The following is a 15,740-nucleotide window of genomic DNA, read 5'->3' on the forward strand; positions in this document are numbered from 1 at the left end:
CCAATGTGTGGCTCGAACTCACAACCTCAAGATCAAGAATCGCAGACTCTACTGACTGAGCCAACCAGACACCCTGAAATGTGCATGATTTGATGTGCTCCAAAAGACATACAGGAATGTTCACAGCAACAATCCCATGATAGCCAAAATCTGGACCTACCCAAATGCCCATCAATAGTGGAACAGATTAACATAATGTAGTATATTCACACAATGGAGCTCTAGACAGCAAAGAATGAACGATCCTCAACCACACATAGAAATATGTATATATCTCATTAATATTGCATAAAGTGAAGAAATCACACACATAAGGACACAAAATGTTCAAAAACAACTAAAAGTAATCTATGGTGGTAGAAGTCAGGATCATGGTCACCCTCGGAGGGGTGACACTGACCAGAAAGAGGAACAAGTCAGGGTTTGGGATGCTGCTCGTATAGTGTTGCTTGATCTGGGTGCCGATTACATGTGTGTTCAGGTTGTGAATGCTCAACAAACAGACCCCTTATGATTTGTACACATTTTGTAAGCTCATTAAACTTCAGTAAAAACTTAACAAAAAGAAAAGTTTAAGTCACTTGTCCGAGGTCATAAAGCTGCTATGCTGGCACGTGCTGTCAGCCACGTGCAAAAGCCCACAATTCTACCCACTGAGCCTGCCCCAGGCCTCAAAGGACCAGAGTTCCCAAAGCAGTGGCTCCTTCCTGCACAGAATTTTGAGAGTCATATGAGGCTGCTTGTGATCCCCAGCTCTTAGCAATGTGCCCAGCCATTGCTTCCACTGGATCCACTCCCCAGATAATATCTCCAGTTTGGCCACTTGCCTCCAACGATAACTTACTGAGTGCCAGGCACTACTCTAGGCACTTGGCATGCATCATTGAAGCAAACAGACTTGTGCCTCACATTCCAGTTACCCAGCAGACTCTTGCTAGGCTGTTCACCATCACACCAACCAGCGCATGTTTACAATGGAACTAAGCGCCTGAACATCTCTTCTTTAAAACCAGCAGCAGGGCAAAGGGCAGGGGGTTTGAGGCCAGTGGACACACTCTGAAACCTGGTTTGCCATAGGCGGCGCTAAACCGCTGAGCCACCTGGGCTGCCCACTAGCTGGGTTTCTCCTAATGATATCATTTGCTAGATATTGGCCAGGGCCTATCACTTAATCTCTGTGCCTTTGTTTCCTTGAGCACGGAGATGGAATAACAATAGTACCCACATCATGGGGTTGTTTTGAGGGTTAAATGAGTTAATACACCTGACGTGGCACAAAGTAAGTGTTCAAGAAGCGCGCAGTTATTTTCAGTTCACTGAATTACGAAGAGAAATAAAGGAAGAGGCAAGGGAAAGAAACCACTTCACCCAGCGCCTCCTATATGCTGAGCTCTTTGCATGCATTATCTCCTTGAATCCTGAGGACATCCCAGGAAGTAGGGTTATCATTACCACCACCTCCAGGTTACACTTAAGGTGACTTTGCAGTGAGATGAAGTGAACGCTGGAGGCCACTCCCAGCTAGGAAGCAGCAGAACCAGGATATGAACCCAAGTTTCCAAAACTGGGGCTTGAGGTCTTTTTGTAAATTTTAAAGTGTCACAATGAGTGTTATTTAACCCTGCCTAGTTCCTTATTTCTGTCAATGACATAATCCAAGAGCTGGAAAGAACCTCAAAGAGCCTATAACAGCCCCTGGCACGTAGCAGACCCTCGGTAATTGTCCCTTCAGTGCCTGCCTCTCTTCTGACCTCTTCAATTTACAACTGAGAAAGCAGGCCCAGAGAGGTTAGGGGATCTGGCCAAGGTCACACAGCCAGCGAGTGGCAGAGGCCGGGAAACTCCATTGGGAGAGCCTTTGCAGACTCTTCCTGCCCCCTTACCCCTTCGTGGCCAGTCACTAGGTCTCGTCAAGATCTTGCTCCATCTTTCACTCTCCTCCCAATGCCTTAACCCGGGCCACGCAGCTAGCACCAAACAGCTTCCCCTGAAGACTCCCTGCCTCTAGCCCCTCTGCCTTCCAACCCCCTTACACACACCACCACATTTCTCTAAAAAAACCCTTCTGAATTACAGCCCTTTACCGGCCTCCCCTAACACATCAGATAAAGGACAACTTCCTGTCCCGATACTTGGGCCCTGCACGAGTGGGCCCCACCTCCACTCCTGCTTTTCTGCCCCTCTGAGGTCCTGCAGCCTTGGCTTCCTGCCCGTTCTGACCAAGCCCTGGCCCCTACCTCCTCCTTGCTCCCCAGGACTCTCGAGCAGCTTCTCTGAGCACCGTTGCCACAATGCTTACACCGCTGCCTTGCACACAGCGCCTGCTCCCTGCTGGGCTGTGATGGGACTGCTGTGTGTGTACACGGGCTCTCCACCTCGACTGCATGGCCAAAGAGGGCAGGGACAGTGGAATAAGCAGGCAGTCCCAGGCCTATGAACCATGAAGGAGCAGGCAAAGAGGAAGAGAATACGCGCTTTGGACTCAGGCAGGCCTAGAGTTCAAATTCTGACCCTTCCATTCATGAGCCGGTGCCGTCAGGGAAGTTACTTAACATCTGTGAGCCTGTTTTTGCATCTGAAAAAGCAGACAAATATCAACTGCGTAGAAGGCTCATAGAAGGATCAGAAATAATACCAGGAAGGGATTTTGCACTCGGTGAGTACATCTCAGGGTGGTCACAAGGCAGACTCTCTGGAGTCTGCAACACTAGGTTTGAATCATCATTTTTCTACCCACTTGCTACCGGAGAAAGTCCCTTCACCTTCCGGAGCCTCAGTTTCCTCATCCGTAAAGTGGAGAGAAGACAGTCTCAGTCTCAAGGGACTGTGGGGAGCGCTCAATGAGATGCAGACACCCCCAAGCATGGTGCTAGATTCATGGGAGCCTCAGTTCTGATACACAGTTCATGTTGGGACACACCAGCATGCAGAATTCTCTAGCTCTTTCCAAAACTCTTGCTGCTACTCCAAATCCAACCTGTAACCCTACCTCATGGGCCCCAGGTCCAGCTCCTGTCCCTGCCCACAGTTGTCTTCCAGGCTTGGACACAGGCTTTAGAGCCAGACAGACATGTGGCCCAACCGCAACTAGCTATGTGATATGGGTCAAGTGGCTTCACTTTTCTGTGCCCTCATCTGCTAAAAAAGAAAATGGGACATAATCAAACTTGCCTCTGAGTGTTGTTAAGGACGATGAAGGGAGAACTCAGCAAGTGAGCTTAGCAAAACATCTAGTGCCTGGCAAGAGCTTAATAAACACTAGCCATTATTATTATTGTTCTAGGAAAAACTATACTCCAAACAACTTATTTACCAAACTTCAGAACACAATTCATCCAAGAGTGAAGGAGAGCCACAGACCCACTTCAGGAAAGAGGAGGAGAAAAGTTCTGGAATCCTCACTGGATTCCCACAGGCCCTCCCCTAGGCAGGGAGGGGACTCCTACCAGTACACTGTGGCCTCGGTGGCCAGGCTTCCTCCTAACACTCTGAGAAAGAGGAAGTAAAGCTCTGCACACCCAACTTCCTTGGGCTGCCAAGAGCCAGGGGTGGGGGAGAGAAACTGTCACACTGGAGCAAGGGAGCCACCCAGATGCTGAATGGAAGTCATCAATCCCCAGGCCCTAAACAAGATGGGTCAAAGGAGGCTTTCTAGGGATGCCACTGTGGAGACTGGACCCCACGCGGGAGGAAGGCAAGCAGCTGTTCTGCTGTTTATTCTCAGGCCAGACCATGGTGACCAATCACTGCCCTTGACTCCGCCTCAGAATCCTCCTCAACACACGCCTGCCAGCAGCCAGTACCAGTGGTAGCTTATGGAGCAAGTCCATTTGCTCAGCCTCTTAAGTTTCAACAGAGAGGGGATCCCTGGGTGGCGCAGCGGTTTGGCGCCTGCCTTTGGCCCAGGGCGCGATCCTGGAGACCCGGGATCGAATCCCACATCGGGTTCCCGGTGCATGGAGCCTGCTTCTCCCTCTGCCTGTGTCTCTGCCTCTCTCTCTCTCTCTGTGACTATCATAAATAAATAAATTAATTAAAAAAAAATTAAAAAAAAAAAAAAAAGTTTCAACAGAGAAAAACAATTTTCGAAGTGTACTGATATTCCCTGTCTCACTCGATGCACCAAAAATGCTCTCGGCTGGGCAAGGGGGTAGGTACCCACATTTTACAGATGAGGAAACAGACTTCACTTTGATAGTATAAGGCAGGGCTGAAATTAGAACTCTTGTCTTCCAAACATTCTCTCAGACATCACCAACCACTATGTTGAGATATTGTACAAGGCCTGGGGGTGGCAGGTGAGGGGAGAAGAGGCAAGTACGTACAGGTAAGTCAAATATGTTTCCTTTAAAAAAAATTCAAAGGGGCTCCTGGTTGGCTCAGTCAGTACAACATGCAACTCCTGATCTCGGGGTTATAAGTTTCAGCCCCACACGGGGCTTAGAGATTACTTAAAATAAAATAAAATCTTGGGGGCAGCCCGGGTGGCTCAGCGGTTTAGCACCGCCTTTGGCCCGGGGAGTGATCCTGGAGACCCAGAATCGAGTCCCGCATCAGGCTCCCTGCATGGAGCCTGCTTCTCCCTCTGCCTGTGTCTCTGCCTCTCTCTCTGTGTCTCTCATGAATGAATAAATAAATCTTTAAATAAATAAAAACAAGTTAAATATAAAAATTAGGGAAAAAAGGGGGGTCACCTTGCTGGCTCAGTCAGTAGACTGTCAGACTCATGAGTTCAAGCCTTACGTTGGGCCTAGTGTCTACTTCATTTTTTTTATTATTATTTTTTTTCCTAGTGCTTAAAACATAAAACCACATTTGCTTTGTTCATCCAGTCCAGAAAATATTTTTTGGAAAAAGAAGGAAGTGGGACACCTGGGTGGCTCAACGGTTGAGCATCTGCCTTTGGCTCAGGGTGTGATCCTGGAGACCCGGGATTGAGTCCCACATTGGGCTCCCTGCACGGAGCCTGCTTCTTCCTCTGCCTGTGTCTCTGCCTCTCTCTCTCTGTTTCTCATGAATACATAAATAAAAACTTAAAAAAAAAAAAAAAAAAGAAGGAAGAGAGAGTAGTAAGATACATTATTCCTGCCCTGAGGAAACCTAAGATCTACTCCAAGGCTCCTGGGCTTTCCTCTAAGAAGTGAAAAGGCCTGTTCATGCCAGTAAGACCTTCCTGTTGCCTTGCAGATGGGACTCTCCAACCCCTGGGGATGTGGTCATGGGGGGGTGGGGGGGAGGCTCCTTCTCACTGAATATCTGTGAGAAGCAAATGATTCTCCCCACACTTTCCCCCTCCCCCAGGGTGTGCTATGGGAGTCTCTGCCCCAACCACAGCTCATGGCCCACGGCCCACGAAAGGCAAACCGGCATCCTGCAGTCGGAGCCAGGCGGCGGGGTGTCTATGACCAAAGCCCAGGGGCCAGCACGGAAGTCCTTGAGGGTGGGGGTGGGCCATTGAGCCGGCTTTAGTGAGCGCAGGTGAGGGTCTCCACCCCCCTTGCTGGGTCCCGACTGTTAGCCTTGGCCTTCCGTTGCCCCCACCTGTGGAGGAAACAGCTGCAGGGCTGTGGCCTCCCTTGCTTCGAGGTCAGCTCAAGGTCACTGCAGGGCCCAGGCCATGCACACTGGGTCACTGTAATCCCCACCTGACCCTTTCTGTCCATTCCAGGGGTTTATGGAGCACCCACCGCATCCCAGCAGAGGGACAGACCAGAGGACACAGGAAGAGCGTGGCCTGAGGGCAGAGCAAGAGGTGAGGTGGCTAATTATGGGGTCGTATAGGAGGCACTGAGTCAGGTATGGGGCCTCCAGGGCCAGCCTGATCTCATTTTGAAACCTGGCCTGGACACCTGTTAGCTTGTGACTTTGAGGAAGCTGCCTAACCTCTCTGAGCCTCAGTTCCTCCCTGGGTAACGATCGTATGGAACTTGTAAGATACTGATGCGAGTGAGAGATGCAAAGGCCTAACCCATAGCTGGTGGGTTAATGGTATTACTGGTGTCCATACTCGACACTGGGGGAGGTGGAATTCAACAAAAGGTGGGGCAGCAATTAAGCTGGGTCAGGAGGAATGGCCCACCGGGCTCACCAGGGAAAGAGGGCACCTGGGAGAGGCGGTGGGGGGTTAACGGAGCAAAGGCACAAGCAAGTCCCCATCACCATCACCTGGCAGGGCTGGGGACCCCGGGGTTGCCTGCACAGGCAAGCGCTCCTCCAAGGGCAAACGTTCAGGAAGGTGGAAGACCGTCCGTCTCCTGGCCACAACACTAAGTAACATTGACTCATGGAATGAGAAAGTTAGTCCCTTTTCAATTTTCTTTCAAGCCTTTGACTTGAGGGGAAAACTCTCGACTTCTAAGACCTAATAGCTGTGATCAGTCCTCAGGGCGGCTAAGGTCTGCAGGCAACCATAACCAGTAAGAATTTTGTCACATTGTTATGTTTTGTTTTCATGACTACCTTCTATTTTGAGTAAGAGGCTTTCTGCTGGCACCGGTGATAAAATTTTTCCTTGTAAGACACATTTAAAAACTAGTCACTTGGGCAGCCTGGGTGGTTCAGCGGTTTAGTGCCGCCTTCAGCCCAGGGCATGATCCTGGGGACCTGGGATCAAGTCCCACATCAAGCTCCCTGCATGGAGCCTGTCTCTCCCTCTGCCTGTGTCTCTGTGTCTCTCATGAATACATAAATAAAATCTTAAAAAACAAAAAACAGTCACTTAGGGCAGCCCGGGAGGCTCAGTGGTTTAGTGCTGCCTTCAGCCCAGGGCCTGATCCTGGGGTCCCGGGATCAAGTACCACGTCGGGCTCCCTTCATGGGGCCTGCTTCTCCCTCTGCCTGTGTCTCTGCCTCTCTCTCTGTCTCTCATGAATAAATAAATAAAATCTTTAAAAAAAGAACAACAACTAGTTACTTAGAGGAAAATACGAGGAAATGAAGGTAGAAGGTGAGATGCAGAAAGGGTAAAAATCATCAAGGCTGTACTCAAATGACTGATTTTCAGGAAATGCTGCTGAGGTCATGAGGGAGTCAACCAAATTCTAAGCCAGGGAGGGCCAGGTGTTAGGGCCGGGTCAGCAGAGCCAATCCAGGTAGCAGATAAGGCAGGTCTGCAGAAGGACTGGAGGGGAGTCACTGGGCATAGACAGGCTGCCATTTGTGACCTGCTGGGTGGTGGCGAGGGAGAGGCAGCCTATATATTGGTTCTGTGAGCAGTAAATGTGTCTAGGTCAGTGTCTGTTGCTCAGATCGGGATGTTTCCATCAGCTCCCATCAGACTGGGAGCCTCTTGGGGGCAATGTTGCCACCTCCTCCCTCTTCCCCAATTTCTCAGACGGCCTATATGGCCGACCCAGTAGAGTGACCCAGCTGCATGGCTTGCCAGTTGACAAATCAAGAGCTCAGACCAGGGTGGCCAACCACCCTGGTTAGCCTATGACTGAGGGGTTTCTCAGGACATGAGACTGGAAGGAGCTGGTCAGCCCACCTCAGATGGTCTTTGCAGGGCGGCAGCCTTGGGTTAGAACCTGCTGGGCTGGAGTTGCTGGCCTATGGGGCCAAAGGGAGAAGCCTACAGGCTGCAGGGGCCCCGGGCCGCAGTAATCATCAGTTCATGTTTATACGAACAGCACCACCACCTCAAAGCTGGTCCCTAACCTTCTTGAAAAGGCTCAGTGACCTTAGTCCTTTTCAAGAAGATATATTTCACCCTGATTAGAAACCTCCTGGCCCCGCCCTCAATCTGGCTCCTGTTCAAGTTTCAGAGTTCAAAGGCCTCAAAGATGTCACTTGCCAGGCTTGCCAGCTGTTCTCAAAGCAAAGTCTCTGACGCTGACATTTAGGGTCCCAAGTGACTAATTCCACCCCATTCTCCAACCAGAAGTTCTCTCATTCTCTGGAGCACTCCTCCTGTTCCAGCCAATATGGCCTGTGCAGGGTTCCATGCCTGTCCTCGCTCCTTCCCGCTCTGTCCTCTCCTCTTCTCTTCCATCTGCCTGGAGGGCTCCCTTCACACATCTTCCTGTGCTTGAACTCCACCCCAACTTTAAACTTTGGCTCAAGGCATCTCTCCAGGAAGCCTCTCCATATGCCCCAGGCAGAAGATACTCCTGGTTTCTCTGATCTTCTTCCAAAGCCTAACTATACCTGTGACAGCTGGGCAGGCTTTCTACCTTGCACTGAGCTAGCCTGGAAATCGCCAGAAGGCAGGGTCCACAACAGATTTGTTTTTGGCCTCCCACCTCCTGCCCCCATACTCAGGAGTCAGTATATAGAATTAACACCTAAATGATTAAACCCACAATGCCTGATTGGGAGAAGCTGCAACTGTCTCTCCATGAGTCACCTGGGGACATCAAGGAGGGCGTCTCGAGAAGCTCACTCACTCAGCCAACATCTCTGGACCCCTAAGCGGGAGACTAGGTGAATAAGACCCTCACTGCCCAGGAGAGAGGCTGCTGGGCCTGCCCAACATTTTTGTAATGATCACCATGTAGCACGGGGCCAAGAAGAGAAGGAAGGACAAGAAGCTCATGGAAGGTGTGGCCCAACTAGGATCATGAAAGCTTCTCAGAATATGGAATACCTGGGTCGAGACATAAGAATGAAGACAGTGTGGCCACTGAAGACTGAAGATGTGTCCCTGTGGCCATCTCAGAAGACATAGCAAAGGGTGTGGGAGTCAAGGCCCACAGTCCATCTCTGTGCCTCCATTCCCTGGCCGTGTGTTCACCTGCCTCAGTTTCTGCATCAGCACAGCAGGACTGCTGGGAGGATTTGTGTGGATAATGGATGGGAAGCGTTCAGGACATAGTCAAGCGTTCCCCAAACATGCGGGATTACAGTTGTCATTATTACCCACACAGCTCACGGGAGCCCAGAGGATTCCAGGCAGCCAGCTCTCCAAGCTCAGGCTGAGCTGGACTATAATCCTGTCCCACAATTAGCTCCAACCCGGAGGGAGGAGAAACGGGCTGCCACTGAGCCTCCCTGTTGCCAGGTGGACTGCCCGGGTCAGGCTGCAGGATTCTGAAGGAGCAGAGTCAGGTCTAAGAGGCTGAGTGGTGAGCGGCCGGGGGATTCAAGAGGGAAGGAAGTTGGATGTAGGCAGAGGAAGACAGCAACTGAGGGTGTGGCTGAGGACAGGCCTAGACAGAGGAATGAGACGATAAACAAAGAGCAAGAGAACATTCTCCCTCTTCCTGCCCACCCTCCTGAGTTGTTCCAGAGAATCAGTGACATAGCTTCCAGGGATGGATGCAGTGGGCTCCAACATTTACAGGCCCCGGGGGCTCTTCAGGGCCAGTTAGATGTTTAAAAGAGTATCTGAAAGCCACTCCGTTAGGGGAAGGAACCAACCATGCACCGGAAACCCTTGAGGTGTGCAAATAGCCACGTCACTTCTCCCCAGGAAGGAGGTGGGGTGGAGCAAGCTGAGATTAAGGCTCTGGCCCCAGCACCCAGGCTCCCAGGGGGACACACAGCCATCTGGGAGAAATTGAGGGCTGTCTGTGTGCCTGGGAGCACAGGTTCTTTATAGCCACACCGGCCTTTCTGCTATTCCTTAAACATTACCAGCTTGTTCACCACTCCAGGCTTTTGCTTGTACTGTTTCCAGACTGCACAGTACTGGCTCCATCATACCATTCAGGGCTCCTCTCAAGTACCACCTCCTCCTAGAAGCTTTCCCAGATCACCTACTCTAAAGTAGTTCACTCCCTACAACCTACTGTGCTCTTCCTCCACATACCCGCACAGCTCAATCTCTCATCTTTTCAAATCTTTGCTTCTTTGTTCAGAAGTCACTCCTTCACAGTCTTCTCTGATCACTGTCCCCCCAGCTCTCATCCTTCCTCCCTGCTTTCCTCTTTGACATCCCAGATGTTTAATTTTTTTTAAATATTTTATTTATTTATGCATGAGAGACAGAGAGACAGACAGAGAGAGAGAGAGAAAGAGAGATTGAGGCAGAGACACAGGCAGAGGGAGAAGCAGGCTCCATGCACGGAGTCCGACGTGGGACTCGATCCTGGGTCTCCAGGATCCCAACCTGGGCTGAAGGGTTCACTAAACCGCTGAGCCACTGGGGCTGCCCCACCAGATGTTTAATTTTTAACTGTCCTTCTCCTCCTGCTGGAATGTCAGCTCCGAGAGGGCAGGGGATTATTGTCATATTTGTTCACTACTGTATTGTCAGCATTCAGAAAAGTGCTTGGCACATGATAGGGGTTCAACCAATGTTTGATGAGAAAATGAGTAAGTACAGGAATGTTTAAGAGCAGAGACTCTGGTCAGACTGTATGACATCTCATCCCAGCTCTTCCACTTACTGTGTGATGTTGGACCATACACTTGACTCCTCTGAGACTCGATTTAATCAGTAAAAGGAGAATAACAATAGAGTCTGTCTTATAGGATTACTGGAGGATTAAATAAGATCATGCATGTAAAGAGGTAAAAACCCTGCCTGGCCCACAATGAGCAGTCGGGGCTAAGCTGGCAGCCATCACAGCCCTCATTTGCTAGCATCTCTTGCTTGCTTATTTGCTCACTTGTTTATCACGTGTTTCCGCTCTGGTGTCAGCTCCAGCCTGCCTTACTTACTACCATGCCCTCAGTTTCTGGCAAGGTGTGGGAAGAGAAAATCAGGCCTCCTCTCAAATCAAGGAGTGTGGAACTGGGAGACACAGCTCCAGCTGCAGTAGGAGCCTCACCGATCTGCTTCTCCAGGGCGGCTGCCTCACAGACGGTGGCCCGGGGCAGGATCCCAGGGTCGGTGAAACTTGTCTGCAGCAGGCAGCTCATGACGAAGAAGAAGAGGATGGCAGCGATGATGGGGATGGCGAGAGTCAGCTGGCGGGCCAGGAAGGGACAGCTAGAGAGAGAGAGAAAGAGAGAGGGGGAAAGATGAGCAGACACCCAGAAGGCCCTGTGGGGCACAGGGCTGCAGCACTAGACAGGCGTCTGAGCCCAGAAACACCACCGCATTCTCTCTAGGAGAGCCTCTCCCAGAGGAAGAGGGACAGCTCCTAGGCATGTGCAGCCACTCCCCCAGGAGTGCCCCCAGGAGAGCAGACATCACTAATGATCCTTGCACTTTCCCTGTGAGCCAATAGCAGCCGTAATCAACAGATCCCAGCACTTTTTTTTTTTTTAATGAGCTAAGTAGAGGGCTCTAGATCCCAGCATTCTTCACCCCTGCTCATAGCTGCAGCCTCAGAATCCTGAACACAAAGCTTCAGGCAGCCACTACCAATGAACTGGGTACTCACTTGAGTCGACCATCCATGACAATGTTCACTCATTCACTCACTCACTCCACAAATATTTAGTGAGGGCTTACATACGCCAGGCAACACCTTCACCAAACAGAGTGAATAAGAGTGTTGTTCCCCACCCGCCACGAGGCTCTGGTCTAGTTGGGGAAAAAAAGATATGTATACAGAGGGGTGCCACATAGGACTGTGTGTGGTAACACAGGAAAGAGGACAACAGAACAGTCAGGATAGTCTGGCTGAAGGAGATAATGCCTAAGCTAAAATCTAAAGAATGAGTAGGGTCAGCCAGGTGAAGGGGGTTAGGGGAAAGACCATGGTCCAGGCACTGCCACGGTCATCCCAGGGCCAGCATCCCAAGTCTGTGCTTTCAGGTCCCTAGTTGGTTTGAAGAGTCTGTGCACAGGCTGACTCTGAGTCCCGCCCACAGGATTAACCGCTGTCCTCTGCTGCCTTCCCTCCCAGAGCTAGAGTGGCACCTGATGGGGTAAGGAGCTGCTACTTGGGAAATGATAGGCTGCTGGGAGGCCAGAATCGGCTAAGGAGCTGGCACAGTTACAGAAAGCAAACCTGTGGACATCTACACGCTGTTTTCCAGAGCTTCGACTGCCAGAGGCTCTGGCCTCCGAGAGGCCCTTCCCTTGAAGAGCAGAGACTGCCACGACCAATGGCTTCAAATGAACCACACACTCTGCTCCAAACACCTCAGTGGTTCCTGGGTCTGAGCCTCAACAAAGCTGGGCCCTCTGTGTCCCTCACAGGACAATCAATCAGGTCATGTATAACCAGACTCTGGGGGATGGAGACTTGAAGTCTGAGACTCATGGAGCCCTCAGACACACTAAGTCCTAGCTCCCTGATTTTACAGAGGCGGACTCTGAGGCCCCACCCAAGGTCACCTAGCCAGCCGACGACAAGACCGGGGCCTCTGGGCTCTTAGCAAATACTCCTTACATTCATTCAACAAATATTTACTATATTGAGTGCCTATTACACACCAGGCTCTGTTCTAGGCACTGAAGACACAACAGTAAGAATGAAGTCCTGCCCTGGTGAAGAGACAGGCAACAAACTAGCAGAAAATATGCACATAGTATGTTCAGATGGTGGCAAGTGCTTCCAGAGAGCGAGTAGTCAGAGAAGAGGGACAGAAGGGAGGGGAGTGGTTTGGTATGTTATAGGGACACTCAGGGAAGGAGGGAAGAGTGAGGGAGTGAACCATGAGACTACCTGAACGAAGGGTATTCCAATCTGTGCAAAGGCCCTGAGGCAGGAATGTGCAAGGAGGCCAATGTGCCTGGAGGAGGATGCATGGGGAGGTGGGGGGAAGTGGAAGGAGATGGACACAGAGGAAGCCCATTATCAGGGCTCTGGCTCTTATTCGGGAGAGCCAGGGAGGATCCCAGAGGGGACAGGGATCTGACTTAGAATTAAAGGGGCACTGTGGCCTCCGTGTGGGGTGGGAAGTGGGGCAGAAGCCACCCTGCTGACAGCCCTGTGCAATAATCCATGAAACCAAACAATGAAGCAAAACCATTCTCAGCAAGAAAAGCCCTAGAGAGCCACTCTATGGTTCCCCAGAACAATGGGAGAGTGTGAGCTCGCTCACTCTCCAGCCTTCCCCAGCGCTGGCCGCTACTGAGGTTTCACCCCAGTTCAGACCCAGGGCTACGCTCAGCCCAAACCCAAACCCTCCTGCCAACCCCACCAGCCCAAGTGAGGAAGGGCACAGACAAAGCGAGATGATTCACACACCCTCCCCAAGCCCAGAAGTCCTCCTCTCTCCCTTCTCTGGGGGACAAATCTGGCACCGGTCAAGATACCCCTACAGCCCAGGGGAGATACTGCTTTTGAATGGACTGAACTCCACGCTACAGGGTTGCGGGGGTCAACTTCCTCTTGCCCGGGGTGCAGCCCTAGAGGTACTGGGAAAGGAACTTTCAAAACACTCATGCGGGTCAGCCCAGCGAGATGGATCTGAAACTCTGCCCAGGGAACATGCCGGAGGCTGGGGGCTACCCAGAGCTTCTGCTTGTCATATTATCCTGGATCTTTTTATCCATCCTGACTCAGAAAGGAAGGGGGAAAGGAAGAAGCTAATTTGTACGAAGTCCTCACCTTACTTCAAGGGGAAACCCAAGGTTGCAGACACATGATCTGGCAGCTGGAAAGGGTCCCTGGGGGTGGTGTCTCTGTGGCAGCCTTAGCATGGCCATGGGCCCTTAGCAAGTGCTTTACGGTGAAGACAAGAGCTAAAAGCAGCATCCAGCATCCAGGGCTTGTTCCTGGCTAAAAGCTTACATACATGACCTTGTGCCACCATCACGACAACCTATTATAAACCCCATTTTATAGATGAGAGCATTGGGGCTCCAAGGTGAAGGGACTGGCCCCGAGGTCATGCAGTATGGCAGCGGTGCGTGGTGTACCTGGCATGGGAAGCAGGTCTGCTGGCTCAAGAGATGGAGTCGTTCACCACACTGGCCAGTTAAGGAAGACCACAAAGAATGGGGAGAACCAGGAGGGGAAGTGAGAGCGTGTGTGCAAAGAATCACACAGCAGATGGCTCAAGCTACAGACCAAGTTTTCCAAGTTGGAAAACTTCCGATACAAAAACGTGACCCTGGGAAATGACAGGCATCCCCCACCCCCGCAAACCAGAAAACGGAGATACTGTGTGGGCCAATCCTGTGTCACTGGGGATCAAAAGCTCACGGGGGCAAATACGACTTGCCCCACCAAAGCACTCTGGACTCTGGAAAAATAACAAGGCGCTGCAGCTGTTCCTGCCACGGGACAGGCCAGAGGTATGCTCCAGAATGTTGAGAAGGCAAAGAAAACCCAGAGGTCAGAGGTGGGGGGGGGGGGGGGCAGGGGCTTGGCAGAGTCTGAGGGAAGGCTGGGAAGTGTTAGGGAAGCTAAGGAAGGTGCTGGAGAGGGACTGGAGGCCTTAGAGGCCCAAAGCTGTTTGGGAAGATTACCTGAGGGTCTGGAGGGAGAAAGACTGAGGGGAAAGCAGGGCGGAAGGCTCTGAGAGTAGAGGGATAACAGGGGGCCCCAGAAGGGGCCCTGGGGGGACCAGAAGGCAGCTAGGAGATTTGTGATGGGGAGTATAAAGCCAAAGGACTCGGAAGAAATTCAGAAGTTGTCTGGAAGAGAGAAAGAGCAAAGATGCCTTGGGTGGGAAAGAGGCTGGGGGAAAGATGGTCCTGGGGAGAGGTGAGGGCAAGGAGGTCCCGGAGGCCCGAGCCAGGTTCCCATAGGGCCCAGAGGATGGGAGGATGTAGAGGGACAAGGGAGGGTGGTGCTCCTGGCAGAGGTTGGCAAAGGCAGGGTGCCAGGGAAAGGCAGGGAGGGATGGGGGGCGGGCCGCAGAGGATGGGGTGATGGGTCCCCGTATGGATGGGGCATCCAGATGGGCGAGGGTGGATGGAGAGTGGGGGAGATGGCGGGGCGGGGGGGGGTGCGGTGCTAGGTGGAAAGGGCCGAGAGGGCAGATGAGACACATGCAAGCGGACTGGGAAGGCCTCGGGGCAGATCCTGAGCAGAGGGCGGAGGACGCAGGTCAGGGAGGAGCAGGGAGGGGAGGATGCCCAGCAGGTGCAGAGAAGGGTGGAGCGCCCGGGGTCGTGGGAGAAGGCGGGGGGCCCAGAGGGAGACCAGAGGCGCTGAAGAGCCCACCCAGGATCGGGGCAGGTGGGGTGCGCGGCCAGGGCCGGAGGGGGCCGCAGGGGCAGGGGCGCCCGAGGGGGCGGGGCCGGGGGCGCCGCCGGACTCACTCGAAAACGAAGAAGAGGACGGTGGTGGTGAGGATGAGCAGCAACGTGAGTGCGAAGACGCCGCCGTGGCCGGCCAGCATGAGGCGGCCGCCGCAGTAGAAGCGGTTGCGGCCCGGGAACACCTCCCACTTGCGCCGCGGGCGGCGGCCGAGGCTCCCGCTGCCGCTGCCACTGCTGCTCCAGCGCGGCGCGGCGGCGGGCGGCGGGGGCCCGGGGCCCGGGCCGGGGGGCGCGGCGGGGCCGGGACGGCGCGCCCCAGGGGAGGCGGGCGGCGGGGCGGCCCCGGGGCTGATCTGCTGGTACTCGCAGTCCTTCATGCGGCCGGCCGCGGGCCTCGGCTCGGCGCCCCGCGAGCCGGCCGGGCCGCACCGGGACCGGGGCCGAGCAACGGAGGAGGCGGCGGCGGCGGCGGCGCGCGGCGCTCGCTCGCTGGGGGCGGCCCCGCCGCCGCCCCGCCCCGCCCCCGCCCCCGCCCCCGCCCGGCGCGGCCTCCCGCCGCAGCGCCCCCTCCGCCCGGGCCCGGGATGGCGCTCGCGCCCCGCCGCGGGGCCCGCTCCGCCGCGGGGTCCCGGCCGGTCCCTGCCCACCCTGAGCCCCCGCGGTCCCCTCTGCACCACGACGCGGCGGCAGATGCGCGCTCCCGGGAGCTTTCTGTTGTTTTGCAAGGAAACCATTTGTGGGGCGTCCC

At 53.3% G+C, this 15,740-nt stretch overlaps 1 protein-coding gene across 1 annotated transcript in view; it reads right to left on the reverse strand.

Moving 5' to 3' along the window:
* ZDHHC18 (zinc finger DHHC-type palmitoyltransferase 18) overlaps window positions 1-15,468 on the reverse strand; it is a 26,081-nt gene extending 10,613 nt beyond the window's left edge. The window contains exons 1-2 of the mRNA XM_041766368.1: window positions 15,053-15,468; window positions 10,713-10,873 (exon numbers count right to left, since the gene is read on the reverse strand). Coding sequence (XP_041622302.1) covers window positions 10,713-10,873; window positions 15,053-15,369 — 478 coding nt within the window. The 5' untranslated portion in view covers window positions 15,370-15,468. The remainder of the gene's footprint in view (window positions 1-10,712; window positions 10,874-15,052) is intronic.
* Between the last annotated feature and the right edge of the window lie 272 nt (window positions 15,469-15,740).

The sequence above is a fragment of the Vulpes lagopus genome, chromosome 8 (genome assembly GCF_018345385.1).
Source record: "Vulpes lagopus strain Blue_001 chromosome 8, ASM1834538v1, whole genome shotgun sequence".
NCBI lineage: Eukaryota > Metazoa > Chordata > Mammalia > Carnivora > Canidae > Vulpes > Vulpes lagopus.